This window comes from Marmota marmota, unplaced genomic scaffold (assembly GCF_001458135.2).
Source record: "Marmota marmota marmota unplaced genomic scaffold, marMar, whole genome shotgun sequence".
Lineage (NCBI taxonomy): Eukaryota > Metazoa > Chordata > Mammalia > Rodentia > Sciuridae > Marmota > Marmota marmota.
The window spans coordinates 6,150,640-6,168,994 of NW_025999853.1; the positions used below are offsets into that span (position 1 = coordinate 6,150,640).

Consider the following 18,355-nt stretch of genomic DNA (forward strand, 5'->3'; position numbering starts at 1 on the left):
TGCGCAACCTGAATCACTGAAGCAGAGAATTTACTTCACTAAGCCCAAAACTGCATTATGGAAGGATGAGAAACTTCCCAAAGGCTAGTAATAGAGTCGGTTAAATTAGTAATGATGCCTTTGGGCGTTAAGGTATAACAGGACAGTAGTAAGTTCCCAAGGTACTAGACCTATGATCTGGGAGTAAATTACTAGCACATGGAGGGAGTAGTATAAAAAGATGACATTTAAATCAGTAGCGGGAATCCACGAAATGACATTGGAACAGCAGAGCCATTTGGGAGAAAAATACTTCTGAGTGTACTTTTAATATGTCCTGTATGAATTAAATATCTCAGTGTTAAAAAAAAAACAGGTCTAGAAGAAACTAAGCTTATGTATTCCTAACGTTGAGTTGGCAAACAACTTCAAGGATGGCAACAAATCATACGGGATTTGATGAAAAGGATCCTTAAATATGATTTTATGATTCCATGAAAAATTAAAAATTTTCCAAAATATTGTATAAAAAAATTCACAAATAGAGTATTTTAAAAAAGTTTGTCTCCCCTAAAATAAACTAATATAAATCAATAGGAAAAATTCCCATTAGAAAAAAACAAAAGATACCAATAATTGCTTAATGGATAGTTGCAATCTGGGAAGGGGTAAAAGTTCTAGATGGTGTTGATGTTGCTCAACAATGTGAATGTGCTTAATCTGCTGAACTATACACCATTTTTAATGGTGAAAATAGGAAGTTTCATGAATGTCTGACCACGATGTTATAAAAATTTGTGAATATATAAGCCTTGCACTAAGTTAGTCTTATTTCTGAATTAGCTACTTAAATTTCAATGCTTGTGAAAGTACTGTGTTGATGGACATCTGAAAATAAGTGAAGAAAAATAAATGAAGAATCAGTCTTGCCCTCAAAGTTCTTCAATTTTCTTAGAGACAAGATACATTTGTATATGATTCTTGTGAATTACCAGAAAGCACCCCATTTAGAGTCTAGCAGAGAAGGGACTATGAATGTGATTTATATAAGATAGTATCTCAAGGGTGGCTCAGTTGCATTGGCTTCCTGCTCCAAAGTCCTTTTTGCTTTCCACCATCAGAGTGGGTCTCCAACTTCTGCAGTATCAGAATTGCCTGGAGAGCTTGTTAAGACAAGTTCAGCTTTATAATTTGTAGCTTGCCGCTGTTATCACTCAATACCACAATCCTCTGTTTATGTGTCTGGTTCTCCAGAGAGCTTCACCAGGAACCTTCTTGTCTCTGTATTCCTGGGTTCTACCCAATTGTTTGTTCCTGAATAAATTTGTATTGAATAAATTATTTGAAAGCAAAAATTCAATGGGTGATAACAAATTTGATATTCATTTTTTTTTTGTCCTGATTTTTAAAGTTTTCTCTTGAAAAGTAGGAGATTGGTAGTAGTCCTAAAGTCCTCCTTGGTGACAGTTGGCTGACAGTGACTGGAGTGTTGGCCATTACACCATAGCTACCATAATCACTTGCAATCCATCCTGCATTACACCTGCACCCCAGGTCAAATTCATGCCTTCTCTCTGATTCCCTAAGAGGCTGGGTTTTTAAAACAAAAAACTAAGAATCTTATGATTTGTTTTCTGCTGTCACTGATGTTTTGAATAGAGGACCAAGAGATCCTAGAGGGAAAAAATGGTTAACATCTTGGCACACGATGCCATCACTTACATATAAAATGTTGTGGTAGCCATATGAGAAGTAAACCAATGCATGGGACAGAGGTAGGAGAATGGGGGGAGGCACTGGTGATGGAAGAACAAGGAAAAGGAGAAGGCAGAAGTGTCCCAGCTGGCTCTGGAATATAAGGGAAAGCTTCCACTTACTAAGTGTTACTCCTTGCCAGGCATTGGAATCTACCGTTTGTAAACATGTTCTCTAGTCAAATGGTCAATCCCTGGGACGTAAATATGGTTATCCCCACTTGACAAGTGAAAGACTAAGATTCATAGTGGTTAAGCAATATTTGCCCAAGTACATTTGGAATTTAAGTCCCTAATTATCTGACTACTGTATTTAATACTACAATGAAAGCATGGGGAGACGGATCAATGGCATTTCAACAGTCAGCAACAGCATGAGGGCTTTAAAGTACATTCTACCACATCCAGGCAACTGAGAATGGTTCTCATGTAGGGCATGTCAAGGGACATGTCTATAGATGCTGCTAGAAAGATCCAGGAGAGCCAGGCTGTGATTGGCTTTAATCCATGTTAAAGAAATTGGACCTTGTTCTGAGAAGCCTCAACATGAAGATAATGGAGAAAAAATATATACCTTCTCTTCTTAAAACCTTGGTTCAGACTAGATTGTGTTCAGTCTTGATTTCTACACCTGGATAAATTTAAATATATAGAACTGGAGAAGACCAGAAGCAGCATCAGAGAAAGGATTCAACACTGAAAAGGCAAGGATAGAAAGGGCCCCTGCATTCTGTCATTTCACAAACAGCAAGGTAAGAGAGAATGTGGACCAAAGTTTCTAAGTACTGTAAGCAGAGAATATTTTGCATTTTGAGCAAGACTTGTATTTCAAAAATCTTCAGCTGCCTGCCATGCCCACAGTCCTCTGAAAAGTTTTGCTTTACATGATGTGTCCTTATCATCCTGTGAAAACCAGTAGGGCCATGTATCCCCCCCAAACAGCCCCATAGGCTAGATCTGAGAGGGCCAAGGACATTTATCATGAGAACCTTACCCAACGCAGGGACATGTTCATAGTAACTAGTGGCAAACAAACTCAATCATATTCTCTGTTGGGACATTTTCAATTAAGATACACAGAAAGGAAGGACAGAAACAGAAGTTGAGAAGTAAATGCCAAGTCAGCATTTGGTAGCATCTTAACACTGAGAAATGCTTCTTATTGGATGCTCGGAGGAGCCAATATAACAGGTAGATAAGAGCACTCATTCAAGAGTTAGAGTCCTTCCTTAGGTTCACTTAGCAGATCTGTGACCTTGGGCAAGTTCCTTAGCCTCTGAGTCTCATTTTGCATATATGAAAATGTCAGTCTGCCTGAAAGCAAGTTGGTAGTTATATAATTTATATAAAGTACTTAGGAAGTCCGTGACATATGGTAAGTGCTCAGTGGCTATTATTATTACATTCTAAAAGATATATTCAGCTTTTCCAGCACACCTGAAAGTGCAACTGCTGAGACAGGATTACCTGGTTTCTTTTATTCTTCATAAAGCCTTATAAAAACTGTTTCTTTCCCTTGAAATCTGAAAGAGATGAACGTAGTAAGCTTAGAATTTACAAGAAAAAATCATTCCAAAAATAGTGAATGAGAGGAAACAAGCTATAATACAAAGAAATTTTTGAAATTTCAGATGGAATCATGAAGGATAAAGTCATAATTGGTTACTAGTGAATTTAAAACACATTGTGTTTTGTCACTGTCCTTTGAAGTTGGCATCAAGGACAACAACCACGGCCCTCCACCTACCCTTGAGTTTCTCTGCCAATGACAATATTGAGCTTAATGAACTGTGGCTCTGATGAGATATGATAATTTTTGTTCTTATGTAGCTAAGTACTTAATCATTGCATCTCAAAGTACTAAAACCCTTTGAAGCTTGAAAGAGATTTAGGACTCATAAATTATAGTTACTATAATGTATTCTGAATACATTATACTTTAGAGTTTGCAGACAATTTCAAATACATCTCATTTGATCCTCACAATACTTCTGTGAGGTAAACAGGTGGTCTGGTAGACAGGTAGGATAGAAAACTCAGATTCAGGTTAAAAGATTAAAAGATTCAGATTCAGATTAAAAGGCTGATTTGGGTTCTCATACCTATTAAGTTGTAGGAGTAACTCAAACTCAGATCTCGTGACCCTCAGTCCCATGCTACTTTTTACTGAGCAATGAGTGGACAACTTTGGAACTTAACACCCGTAGAAGGCTGAACTTTGATTTTGAGAAAGCTACAAGTGAGAAGTTTAAAAAAAAAAAGCTTGCACAAAAGGTGTCCCTCCACATGCCCATAGCATCCTTGGCTAATCAACCATAGAACCCCATTAATTATCCTGAACCTGGCCTCAAAGTCCCCTCCACAAAGTGTTCTACGGAGTTACCACCAAAGGTCAGAGCAGGCACCAGTTTTTAACTTATTTCCCTAAAAAGAAAGTTCACTGGGGCTCATTCAAGGAAGCTGGAAAGAACTGAGGCAGAGACTAACTAATGCTTACCAATATGCAAGCCAATATCTTTCTCCTGGGCACATGTACAACCTCCCTTGCAGTCAAATAAGGCCACATGATTGAATACTGCCAGTGGGACATGAGTGGAAATGGAAAATCCTTTTCTTTCTCCATCTATTCAGTGAATGGAGAGAATTCTGAAGATCTGAAGACAGTAGAGTCTCAAAATGGATGAAAGTTGGGTCTCTGGATGGCTGAATGGAGTAGGTGTACCTCCATTTCACCCTCCGTTTTTTTTTTTTTTTGCATTTATTTTATTGGATTGTATGGAGATATTTTGAAAGAGGAGAGGTTTGGCGGGGGGGGGGGGGGGAGGATTCTGGGACGGGGCCATTTTCACTACTTGCAGAAGGCTGTCACTGATTCCAGAAGACTCAAGGAGACACCAGAACTCCCTCACTGAGTGGAAAGGTTTTCATTTATTTATTTCAGAGAATATCTGGGTCCATACTTTATAGCACGCTGAGGGCTTTTCTGGTTCCTTTGAACTATGATTGCTTATTTGGAGGCCACAGAGACTTTAGAGCAGTTCATCCACACATTCTAATAAAGGTTCACTTCTACATCCTTCCTTAGGAATTATTCCTTTTTTTTTTTAAATCACTTTCAGAAATACTGCGATTTTGTGTGGTCTGCTCATACATTTCTTAAGAACTTCATGAATGGTGGTTTTGGTGGGTTTCTTTTTCTGCTCCTCAGCAGGAAAATCCCAAATAGGTTGACTTTAGTGGGATCCCAGGAGTATAAGAGTGAACTATCTATTAGAGCCTGGGTGCTTGATCTAGACTCACTCAAATAAATGTCATCATCTGGAACTTTAAGTTTTATGTAAATGAGGCAAAGCAGCAAGCACATTTCAGAAATCAATCTCAGAAGCCACAGCAGAAACCAGCCTAGCTAGATTCCTGCAATTAGGATTACTTTGGTTCCTACCCATTTCCTAGCCTAATTCCTCTGATTAAATAGATTCTATGAGGTATTCCACACACCCCAAAAAACTCCTCCACTGCTTCAGTTACCCAGAGTCTATTTCTATTGTTCACATGAGTTCCTGTATGAGTGCATATGTGCATGACACAACTTATGCTAGTCCCTGGGCTCCCCATTTCTCCAAATGCTGCACCCACTGTGCACTTGGTCTGTTGTGCTTTTTCCTTTCTTGACTTCTTGGCAAATTTCTATGTAGCCTTCATGTTTTAGCACAAGAATTATCTTCTCCACAAAACATAGTTTGATGATCATTAACACTAATAATGTTTATTCTATAAATGTTATTGTATTTTTACTAGATTATAAACTTCTTCAGGACAGCATTTGTCTATGCATCTCTGTATGAAAGCTGGGATACTTCTTGGCACATAGCAGAGGCTCAATAGGAATCTGTTAGCCGAATGGCTGGCTGGCTGGCTGACTGAATGAACATGACTTGATATTTGCAAGGCTCTGGCAGTGAGCATGAGAATCTCCATAGAACAACTATAATTAATATCCCACCCCTAGGCTACACAAAAGTAGTTAGAAAAGAGAGACACTGGCTATTTTGAAATAATTTTTAATATTTTCAAATTTAGTGAGTACACACAGTATACGTTTTAGCAAGAATGAAAATGTGCGTATTGGAGTTTAATAAAATTTACACTACAAAATAAGATGATGTCAGAAAAATCTCAAAAGTAGAAGTAAACATTTAAGTAAAACTAAGTAAACAATATGCTAAGGGATATGATTTTAAAATAAAGGTAGTTGCCTAAATCCAGACTTGAGATACTGAGATTTACTTTGCCATGTTAAAAAAAAAAAAAGAAAAAAAATCAGAATGCCCTTCATTTTATATACATTTTTAAAAATGTTTGCACATTGTTTTCCTGCAGACAACTGCAGTATAATCAAGTATATAAATGAATTATCAGCTGTATTCCAATCTGACAATAAAAATATACACCACTGTTAAGCATACAGTTCACCTCAGAAAGCGACAACAACAAAACATCACACACTATGTATGCATTACATTTCTACTGGTAGACCCACCCAGCCACCCATGCCCCAAAATAAGCCTAGTTGAAAACTACTTCAGCTTCAGAGAAAATGAAAACCGAAGTCTCCAGCACCTTATGGTTTCTAAGCACAGGGAAACATGGTAGAGGGGAGTGAGGGAGAATAAAATGGGCAAGTCCATGATGTGCTCTTCAGTAAAGTCCACTTGTGCACAGCTGCTTTAACACACAGAATGTCTGACTTGTGTATGGGGCATTGTGGGGAAAAAATGATATTCAGAATTTCATAAAATTTTGGCAGATTCTTCAAAATTCAAAGATTGGAGATAATTTATTCACACAATCATTTCCTAGAACTTCATAAAATAATGAAAATAACACCATAATGGTGGAGAATGTAGCAAGTAAAAGGAGGCTGGGAGAGAGGAATATTCATTTTACTTCCTCTTCTCACCAAATTACTAATTTTACGGGTCCCTGGAAAACAAACAAAAAATCCAAAATGTATTTTAGCAATTAAAGCACTTTATAGACTGAGTACTTACTTCAACACACTAAAGGGAGTATGTAATTCCAGCATAAGCCAACTTTTCTAAAATCCCAGCGACAACCAGAGTCCATCTGTATAAGTTCTGATTAGTGCTCCAAAATGGCAAATAATAATGCTACTTAAAAGAGCACCATGGTTATAAGAAGGTAAGGATTTATTCAGCACAAAAGGCATTTGCCAGTTAAGTTATAATGGTGAAGAAATTCAAAGTTCACCTGTTTCTTTTTCAGAACTTCATGGAGAATGGGATCTCATTTTATTATTATTAATTTTCCTTCTTCTTATAAGGAAACCAATTCAAATCATCCCTGATTTACATAAAAATATTAAAATCTTATATAAACCTGTCTATGGCCTGAGAAATTTAAGGAAATTCACTAAGAGATTTGTGCTAAAACTGTTTCTCTCAGAGAGAAGGTTAATTTTTAAGAAGACATCAACCTCTAAAATAAAATTTTTTAAGGAAAGGATTTGTTTCTATTTTCACTAAATAAGAATAATTTTTATCTAAAAGTTTATACATAGCATTAAAATGCATTTAATAAATTTAACTTCTAAATAAATACTGACAATTGGTATCACAAAATATGGTTTGGTACATTTGGTGAATGTGAGGACTTACTATTAAGTTTCTATTATACATTTTAATAAAAATGAAATTATACACTTCATATACAATTATGCGTTACTTCACTTCATTTATTCAGAACATCAGTTGCCATGAATACTCTCACAACTTTCAAACCCTTTAAAAAGTTGTACCAAAATTAAAAATCATTAGATTTGATAGTGACAAATGAGAAAAACAACTCCTATCAGCTGAATGAATAAGTCATATAAAAACGCTTAGGAAAACAAGTATTATATAGGTAATATAATTAATTACAAATTGCTTTTTGTTCATTACAAATGTCTGTTTTAAACTTGAAGGTGATGCAAAGGTAAGGTTTATGTGATATGTGTGTCTTCTGTAACGATGACATTACCAGATTACATATGCTTGGTAACACTGCACCATAGACAGTACTAAGAATGTGCCATATCTATAATGCCACTGATGGTTATGGACTGGGTACCAAAGTGCTGGATTTCCCATCTCGTCTCCATTGTCAGATGTCTTCAGTTGGTTGGAGATGAAGCATTTACCTTCCCCACAGCTTCCTCAATAAAGAGCAGCTTCCGAAGTATATTTGCATAAAATGGTCCATACACTTGTTTGTTGAGATTCACGATGTTTGCATATTGACAGCCTAATGCTTCTAGCTCCTGCTGAATGATAGTAAGGCCTCCTTGCACAGGAGGCATGCATTTTTGAGAGCTTGGAAGACAAAGTAGGCTTTTCATGTATAGTTGGATTCGTTTATCTGAAGGGAAAAAAAAAAGATATCTTCATCTGTCCCATTATTTAAGAACATAATTTGGGGGGAAGGGGAATGGAGGACTGAACCCAGGGCCTGGAAAATGCTAGGCAAGTACTCTATTACTAAACTACATACCCAGCCCTTTATTTATTTTGAGACAGCATATCATTAAGTTGCCCAGGCAGGCCTCCAACTTGAGATCCTCCAGCCTCAGCCATCCAAATAGCTGGGATAACAGGCATGTGCTAAATACATAATTTTAAAAACAAGTAACTGTAGTAAGTTGATTGCAATAATGCTCCCAATTCTTTACCCATCTTTGCAGCCAGATGGTATTAAAGTTCCTCCCATCAAGGGATAGAATATGTTTCCCCATCCCTCGAACCTAAACTGGCCTATGACTTGCTTTGCCTAGGCCTCAAGAGGGACGATTTATGCCCATTCTCTCCACCTATCATTGCCATGTGACAAGGCTGAGCTTGCAGAGGATGAGATCAAGTAGAGAGAACACTAGTTGTTCCATCTGAGACTATCCTAGATCAGCCTGGAGCCATCAACTCCCGAACACCTGAGAGAGTCCAGCAATGACCAGCAGGACTACCAACCTGAGACACAGCTGACCACAGATGCATGAATGCTCCAACAAGACCAGAAGAACTACCCAACTGCCCCCACAGACTTCTGGATAGTAATAATGCTTTTATTTTATTTTTTAAGCTATGGAGTTTGGGGATAACTTGTTATTCAGCAATAGTTGACTAAATTAAAAAAAAAAAAAAAAAAACATTGAGCACTTGTGGGGAATCTTTTACAAAAAAACAATCCTTAATGGCCACAATTGCAGGTACATAAACTGAAGCTTAGCTTGTTAATCGGTTCTGCCAGCATGGCCCTCTCTATGGTTTTTGGTTTTGTTCTTAGTTTGTTTGGTTTGGTTTATTTTTAAAAAATAGAAGTAACTTAAAAACAGGGAGTTTCACAATGATATCCAAATTTTTGTTTCTTCATGAAAAATATAGAGCTCTATCACATTTAAGGGTCCAATTTACCACATGGCAAGGGTGACCGCACACCTAGGTTTTCCCAGGACAGTCCAAGTTTACAACTGTTGTTGCAGTATAATTAAAAATAGCACTCTCAAAAGTTGTCCTTATTTGGACAATAAATCATACAGTCATCTTGCACAAGGTGACTGAAGCACTGAAGAAGAGCCACCCCAATGAGCAGTGCAGTTTGCCACCTTCCGACTGATGTAATGCTCCAGTTATTTCCAGTCTGACAAATGCATGAAAGCATGCAAATGCATACATTCATCAGGCTGCAGCCATACAGGACAACTAGTACAAAGCAAACTAGACCTGCTACAGCTCATGTGACTGCAAGGACTCTCTCTGTTTACTAAAAATACACTGCATCGAATATGGACAACTGTGACATTAATGAAGCTCTTTATCGTCAATACTTCTCCCCTAAATCACATGTTCCAGTCAGATCCAACCTACACCTCAAACTTTCCAACATCCAAGTATTAGAATTGTTCTCTTAACAAAATGCCTGTCACTCATTTTATCTCATCTCATCTCCACTCAGAGTCAGAACATCCCTCCATGTTGGGCCAAAGTTACCTCCTTGCGGTGGCTTTCCCTAGTGTTTACTATCACTATCATGCCATAACACTGCCAGGTAAGCATGTTTCTCTCTCCTGCCTTAGACCCGGCACCCCTGAGGGTGAGGGCTATGTCTCTTTATCTTTATATTCCTGGTCTGGCATGTAGCAGATACATCAAAAATGCTCAATGAACTTCAGTGGGAATGGAATGAAAAAGGTTGATGAAGATAAATACCAAACTGAAAACAACAGAGCCAGGGATGAATGGGACTGGCAAAGGCAGGCGCAAATAACTTAAGTCTTATCTGTTACGTTTCAAGAAAAATAGATTATTCATGTATCACTTGGACAATTGAAAATTACTTTTTAAAAAGTGCAGAAGGCTACAGGCACGCAAATAATCTACACAGCAGGTAATCCATAAATAATTTTATAATCCATAAATAATTTTACCTGGCTTTTATTCACATTTGAAAATAAATTGGTCTGAAAGAAAATTCCCTTTCTAATGATTATTTCAAAAGGTTAAGAACACAGTGGGAAGTACAATCCCTTTGGAAAATGAATAGCACATCAACTAAGCACACAGGAGATAGACTATGGGCACTCTGAACAGGGAGGAAACCCGTGGCTAATGAAGTTGAACCTTCCTTACATGCCAAGGATCTCTTTAAGTGCTTAATTTACTCTAGCCCAAATGCATTCAGGAAACCCAAAATTAACTGTGTACTAAGTTTCCCTTTAGACTGGTTGCTTGACTCTCACAGGTTTCATCACAGATAATGTCTAAACATTTTCTTGCATGAAGGTTTAAAAAATGAAGTCCTTTCAAAATTGCTATTACACCAAAAGTGATTCTGTTTCCTCGGTTTTAAGGAGAAGATTAAAGTGACAGGAGCATTTGTCCAGTTAGGAGCAGTCAGAGTCCCTGCCAAAGGCGTGTCCTTGGCTTCCGAGCCAAAGGAAAGATACTCCAGTGAGTCACTCAAGTTGCTAGGCCAACAATATTCTGAGTGAGGTTAAAAAATGCTTTCAATTTGCAAAAGGAAAGGAAAGTTGACTGGGGAGAGCTCAGTAGACCAAAGTTGCTTTCCTGGATTTTAAAAGGCATCTCATGCCACCTTTCCCTCTCCCTTCTGACACTGCCAGGACTTTTCTCATCAATGCAAAAACACAGGGCCCATAGTGACACTCTAGCCACTCGGCCAACTGCAGCAGGGCTCTAGCTCTGACTGAGGTGCCAGTCAGAGCAGTTAGGAATATGAGCTCTGGAGTCAGACAGGCTAAGTTAGAATCACAACTCTGCCCTAGCTAACTATGTGACCCTTAGAGAGTTACTTAACCTCTCTAGGTCTCCCAAACGTTCACCCGTTCTACAAGTACTTAATCAAATGTCATCTACAGACTCAGCATTGTACAGGGATACAGCCAGGAAGAAATATCTACTCTGTCCTCATTTGCTGCTAGTGGGGATCTAGCAGTATGTGGCAGAGAATAGACAGTGTTTAAGTCCCCATTCTACTCCTCTCCTCCTAGGAACACAATCTCCAGGATTTACACTATTCAGCTGGAGACTACATACTGTGAGGACAGATGCAAATCAGCAGAGGCAGGTACACAGATGAGAACTGTCACAGGTGTCTGTGTCACTATTATAAACTGTCCCCTCAGCAGCAGCTTCTCCTGACACCCCAAATGTTGTAGTGCTGCTCTTTCCTGGGAGCAGGGTTGAATAAAGTCTTGGGCCACCCAAGTAGTTTTGTACAGACTGATCCCCAGCATTCCATGTCCCCAGAGTGAGGATGAGAAAAACCACTTGAGAACCTCAAAAATAAAATAAAATAAAATATGTCTGTCTTCGTAGGGTACTCAGTGTTGTTGTAACTAGAAAACTTGCAGGTTAATACTAGAATGTCAGTATATTTTAATTCTACACTCTTCCTCCTCCTAGTGTTTCTTCTTCAACTTCTGCAGCAGGCACCTGCTTTTTACCTCACACCAGCCTCTTCCCCTTCTCAAGGTCATAGTGCCCTGATTTTATTTAGGAAACTATTTCTTCCCTTTTCTCATCAGATATTACAGGTAAAGCAGACTGTTCCTAGATTCAGAAACTGAGCACATGACTCAAGCTTAAGTTTCTCCCCCACAACCTAGAGTTAGGCCAACCGGAGTCAACAAAATTCAGTGCTGGGGTCATTGTTTGAGCTAACAGAGAAGCAGACTCCTTGTTTTTGCTTGACTTAACCATGGACAGAGTAGGCTGAAGAGGAAGCCATCTTGCTGTCATGAGAGGAGCTATAGGTAGAAGGCGGCAGAGTGGAGAGGTGAAGCTGGGAAACAAGTGAACTCTGATTAAACTGAACTGCTGGTCTTTTCAGTTATGTGAGAAAACAAATGTTCTCTTTGCTTCAAGTAGTTTCGAAGTTTAGATTCTTTGTCACAGGTAGCAGAAAAAGGCCTAACAATCTGCACTTCTTCAACTCACCAACATGGCTTGACACTAAGACATTGTCCTGGCCAACAAGTACAAAAAGAGGTCACCTGACACACTTCCCAGATTCCCAGTCTTTTTGCATTTTGTCCCTCCTGACCAAGAAGGATGCCTCAGTTCCCTTAGGGTGGCTCACAGCAGAATCAACATCTACTTTCTATGAACATATTGCCATCTGGTTTGAATTGTGTATTGGTATATTATTTTAATGTTATATTGTGTCACTTTCTTCATAACATCTATGGCTGGATAAAGACAGTAGGCCCTCAAACACCCCCACTCACCCCACTATACAAGATGCAGTGAATCCCGATCTTTGAAAATATTAATATTTATTTATATTTTTAAAATTTATCCTCTAAAGCCAATATAAATTGAATATTCTTTATCTAAAATATTTGGAGTCAGCTGTGTTTCAGATATTACATTTTTTTTTGGATTTGGGAATATTTGTATGGATTTTACTGGTTGAACATTCTTGATTTGAAAATACAAAATCTGAAATGGTCCAGAACTGAAACTTTTGTTAATGTGCTTAAGACTAAAATATGAATGACCTTTAAAATTAGTCAAAAACAGCAAGTTAAAGCAAATTGGAACAGAAGCAGAAACCAATTTTTTAAAAAATGAGCAACTCACCAATCAAGGACCAGATAGAATTGTCCTCCTCTTGAATGCTTGAAAATTGACCTATGAGATTAGCTTGAACCTCAGCGTTTAAAGTGGGTAAACCTCTCTCTGTCAGGGTCTTGTTAACCTCAACACAAGTCTGAACACCGATGGAATTCAGGGCTTCCTTCAAGTTAAATGTCCTACAAAAATAAAATGATACCCCTTTAGGGAAAGTTTTTGTTCTTCAGGTTTTTTTTTTTTAAATATACCAACTTATTTCAGATGTCTACCAATTTCTTCTTATACCAACAGTAATTACTTCTAGAATAAACTTAGAAAGTAGTAACTCCTTCCAACCACTAACTCTCCCAATATACCAGAATTTAAAATGCATAAAACCACTCAGTTGTGTACAGTGTCTTAATAGTATGGACCAAAATATGTAGTCCCTGAAATAAGTCTGCAACTCTATTTACATATAGGTTATCAGAAAGGGACAGAAAATACAAATTTACTTCTTGAAATAAACATGTTGTTCTAAGTGGATCCATTCATACATTTCTTTTAAATGTGCTTGGAAAATGAGGCAGAATCAATTCATTTTTCTATGCCTGAGCAGAAAATCTATAACACCAATCAAAAACAATGAAGATATTCACAGGTAAATTACCTAAAACTCTTGACTGATCAAGACCAAAGAAAATAAACTTCTCCCCATTATTACTTTCAAATAATTTATAAGTAATTTCAAGTATACAGAGGGCCCTGAAAATTGTAAAAAGCAATTAAGAAGTAGGTTATTTCATAGGTAAAGAGAAAAGATAGTAAGGGCAGGCATGTATTAGATTCATACTCTTAAGGAATGCTAATTGCAAATTATACTTCACCATACAAAAAAGATCTTTAAGATGACTATGTGAAAAATGGGAATTAAAGGATAAGACAAAGGGGCTGGCGTTGTGGCTCAGTGGTAGAGCGCTCGCCTAGCATGGGCCAGGCACTGGGTTCGATCCTCAGCACCACATAAAAATAAATAAATAAAATAAAGGTATTGTGTCCAACTATAACTAAAAAAAAATTTTTTAAAAAAAAGGATAAGACAAAGACCAATGATAGGAAGCAGCACAATGGAGTGAATTAGAACATTAGTCATGGTGTCATGCAGACCTTGGTACAAATCCTGGTTCTACCAGTGAACTTGCTATATGCCTATATTAGCTTTTTGCAGATTGCTTAGCAAGTGCTCAATGAGAAGAAGAGAAAAAATGATATCATTATTGGCATCATTAACAGCAATAAAAAATAAGTCCTTTATGTTCTGCCTTGACTTGAATCTGTTATATTTCCACATTGGACTTGCCTTTGAGGTTCTTACAACCCTGGGGCAGACTGTGGCAAAAATTTTACTCCTGACTTTTTATCTAATACAAAGTACTGCACTAGCTTTCAATCAGTGAATTCTCATTCTAAATGAAAAATTAAATTGTAGCATAATCCAAGTCTTCCTATTCACAATGAAGGAAAAACTCCTGCTCAATTTTGAGATGCATCATCAAACCAAATATAAATGACATATGATACAACACCAGGATATACCTAGACATAATCAAAAAAGCATGGACCCCAACCCACTGTGATTCAGTCTTCAGCACTTCCCATCTCCCCCATTCCCACCCCCTCCCTCCATTCTGCCAATCCCTCTTCAATCCATTTACAGCTTATTTATTATTTTTTAAAATTAGTGTCCTGTGGATACACCAGATGCCAGGACCTACGTGCCACAACCATGCACAGACATACAAAAGTTGGGTCAGGGGCTGGGGTTGGGTTCAGTGGTGGAGCCCTTGCCTCACACTGGGTTTGATCCTTAGCACCACATAAAAAAAAAGTTTGGTCAGATTCATTCCACTGCTCTTCCCTTTTCTGGACCCTTCTTCTTCCTCCTCAAACCCCTTAATCTACTCTATTGATCTTCTATTTTGATCAAATTCCCTCTCCCTTTTTTTCCTTCCTCCTTTTTTTTTTAATCTTCCCCCTCCCCTTATTTCAGATTAGCTTCCACATATCAGAGAAAACAATGAATCACCTTAAGTTCTCACAATTCCAAGGTAGGTACAATTATTGTTCTCCTTTTACATAGAAAGAAAGGCTCAGAGTGGATTCAGGAATTTATTCAAGCATACTGAACAGGACCCTAACAGAGATGGGATTTAAACACTGGTCTGCCTGACCTGAAAGCCTGTCCTCCTGGTAACCAGGTTCTATATTCTCCACTTTAATAAGCAAGTAGAACTGGATGTTCAGTAAACTTAAAAAATAAAAATTTCTGAAAAGCAATGGGTTACTCAGAGTGAGAAAATGTTAACAGAAGATGTGTTTTTCTTTTCTTTTTCCTTTTCCAATTATAGAGCCTGGTTCCTGGAATATGAAATAAATGAACACGGCAGGTTCATGCCAGAATCAGCAGAAAGGACAGAGCTTTGAGACAATCAGACCAGGGCTCAGGCCTTGGATTTCCCTTTTCTATTTGTGTAGTACAAGGCAAATTCTCTTCTTTCTCTAATTTTCAGCTCAAAATGGGAAGTTTGGATCCTATAACCATTCAGGTTCCTATTGTAGAATTTTATCAAGTAATTTATGTGTTCTTTGAGTATCGAGTGGAAGGCTGGTACATAAAGAGGACATGTCCCTGAAAACACCTGGAAGGCAAACCAGCAGGAGGAGCTGACCCACATAAGACCCACAAAAACATCTGGTCATTGATGAAAGTAGGAATTTTCTGATTTGAATAGGATTTCAATGCAATGACCTACATGCAAAATCTAAATGGGATTCTTTCATTCAATGGAAGTATCCTATTGGAAATAAATTTACCAAAAACAAAACATTCTCTAGACTTCAGTCACATCTTTGAAGGACAGAATTGTTCCCACTTCTAAAGACTTCATAGCAGGTTGGATTGGTGAACTCAGTAAAAATTTCACTGCAGAAAAACAATGGAATAAGAACAATTGAACCTGCTGAGACCTCTTTGATAGGACTCTTCTGAACACGGGGCTCAGAGGATTTCTGTTTTTTGTTTTTGCCACAGTACTCTCAAAATACTACCATGTTAAGTAGCAGCACTACACTTATCCTGGAAAACACCTCTCCTGACTATGAAAGGACATTTAAAACTTAAGAGATATTAAAAGGAATTGTAGAAAGAGAAGGTATAAGATAAGCTTCTCTAAAGCACAGTCCTGAATATCACATCCAGATGTCCAGGGTTATTCTTGGTTCTCCGAAACACATGCACAAGAGCCTTAATATAAGAGCAAACAGATACAAACACTTGGAACTTACTGTTTGTTCATGCCTTCAAGTAGAACAGCTGAAATCCTTTTTAACCTGTTTGTAAGCTCAGGGAAGCCTTCTGTAACAGCCCCCACCATATTCTTGGTAATTAGGGACAGGCAGGCAATAATTTTCAATTGATTCAGCTTTTCTGTCAGTTCCTGAAGTCGTGCTCCATCTGTCACAAGTGTCTGTATATTTATTTGAAATGTAAAAAATGAAAAGGCAACACAATACCATTAAAACATAAAATAAGCAATGTCATATCCAAACTCCCATTTTTATCTGATTTCAGTAAAGTCATTAAACCACATACAACAAAGACCAGTCAATTCAAAGTTAGAACTTAAGAATTAAAATACTGGAAAACTTTAGGGAAGAAAAACATTTACTTACCTCTGGTAAGTCTTTTTTCTGATAATCCCACTTTAACAGTTTCAAGTAACTATTATTTAGCACCACTGTAGGACTCAAGCTTGGTTTGGAGCTATTTTCAGCCCCAGGAGTTAAAGCAGACTCAGAAAGAGAAAGTAATTCTTCATTTACAGATTCTTTTATCCATTCTGTAGTTTGATCAAGAGCACCTAAGAATAAAAAGGCCAGAATTTGTCCCATAGCTGACTGTCCCTTCATTGGTATATTCCACATGACAGATGCCATGTTAGGTAATAAGCATGAACAGAAAGACACAATCACCTCCCTAGTCCAGATGGGGAGACAGTCCTGTAAGCTAACAATTAATTATAACAGGATGTGACAAATGTTAGAGGCACAGAAGGAGAGGAAGAAGCAGAGATTGTCCAGGAGAGGGTCTAAGGAGGAGTTCCATAAGTGACACACGAAGATAAAAAAAGGAGGAGGAAAGGGCTGGCATTCTAGGCAAGAATACTCACACAAAGAGCTGGAAAAGACAGCAGGTGGCACATTCTGCATGCTACCAGCAAATCTGTATTTCTGGTCCATAATGAACTAAAAGAAAGAGTGGCAGCAGATGGCACTGGATGGATAGTCAGAAATGAGCTCACAAATGACCTTGAGTTTTATGCTGATAAGGTATTTAAACTAATAGCATTAATTATGAAATATTTTGGGGTCCTGGGGGTATCTCTGAGTGTTTGATAAGAGCTATATTTTTCTTTAAAATGATATTGAGAAATGACTACATTAATTTCTTAATAAAGGAAAATATTAAATGAAACAGCCAGATTCAATAAATTGATACATGAGAAACACTTAGAACCGTTTTGGTATACAGGAAATGTATAGTAAGTTTTAGCAATTATTATATTAGCTCACTTAACTCTCCATACATCTTTAGAGAGGGGATTGCCATCTCCACTTGAATTGGTTTTGATGTCTGAAGCTCAGGAGGGCCTAGCCAGGTTCCTTCCCTGTCATATAACAGCCACCTCACTACTGAAATTACCTGAGACGGAAGTGATCCCCAGGGCAAAAAAAGAATGGGTAGGCTGATCAGTGAATTTTTCAAGAGAGGTTTTTTTGGGGAACCTGACTTTATTATTATTTTAAGGACCAGTCAGTGCAGCTAGATTGAGGGAAGGGAATCTCAGCAGATACTCTAAAGAAAAGCTAATGCTTTTTAAGAGAAGAGGCTATCAAGAAAACACACAGAAACTAAAAATCTAGTTCACTCAGGATAATCCTTAGAATTTAGCAAGGGCTATTATAGAAGGGAAGGTGAGAGAAGAAGTGGTAAGAAGAGATCAATGACCTTGAGTCTCATGATTAATGTACTAATGTGACTTGAAAGAATGTGTACCAATGTCTGATTAGGTTGCCCTTTCACTTTAAACAAATTTATTTACCAAGTTCAATTCCTGTGTATTAAAAATATGTATCACTGGAGATGAGATTTTGAATTCATTTAATTTTAAGCATATGCCACTTAAATATTACTATAGTATAGATTATCATCAGATGCTTAAGAGTTATCATTTTCTAAATATTAGTAGTTTCTGTTGACAAATAACTACACCCCACACAACTTGCTCCAAAAGGTGCCTCTGCAAGTGCTTGCTTCTGTAGGTGAAGACAGCCCCCTTCAGAGAATGGAAAGAAAGCAAGAAAAGGAAGGCACCTACCATCCACCTTGACTTACTGAAGTACACCACTTCCAAATACAAAACAACCCTCTTG

The 18,355-nt window shown here is 37.7% G+C and overlaps 1 protein-coding gene across 5 annotated transcripts in view; it reads right to left on the bottom strand.

Moving 5' to 3' along the window:
- Tcp11l2 (t-complex 11 like 2) overlaps positions 1–18,355 on the bottom strand; it is a 47,635-nt gene that overhangs the window by 3,646 nt on the left and 25,634 nt on the right. For 4 of the 5 annotated variants that reach the window (XM_015482814.2, XM_048802664.1, XM_048802658.1 and 1 more), the window contains 4 exons: positions 16,595–16,782; positions 16,208–16,389; positions 12,890–13,062; positions 5,779–8,153 (listed from right to left, as the gene is read on the bottom strand). In XM_015482814.2, the coding sequence (XP_015338300.1) occupies positions 7,909–8,153; positions 12,890–13,062; positions 16,208–16,389; positions 16,595–16,782 (788 nt within the window). In that variant the 3' untranslated portion in view covers positions 5,779–7,908. Of the gene's footprint in view, positions 1–5,778; positions 8,154–12,889; positions 13,063–16,207; positions 16,390–16,594; positions 16,783–18,355 lie in introns of those variants that run through there. The other variant, XR_007347396.1, reaches the window with a different exon arrangement.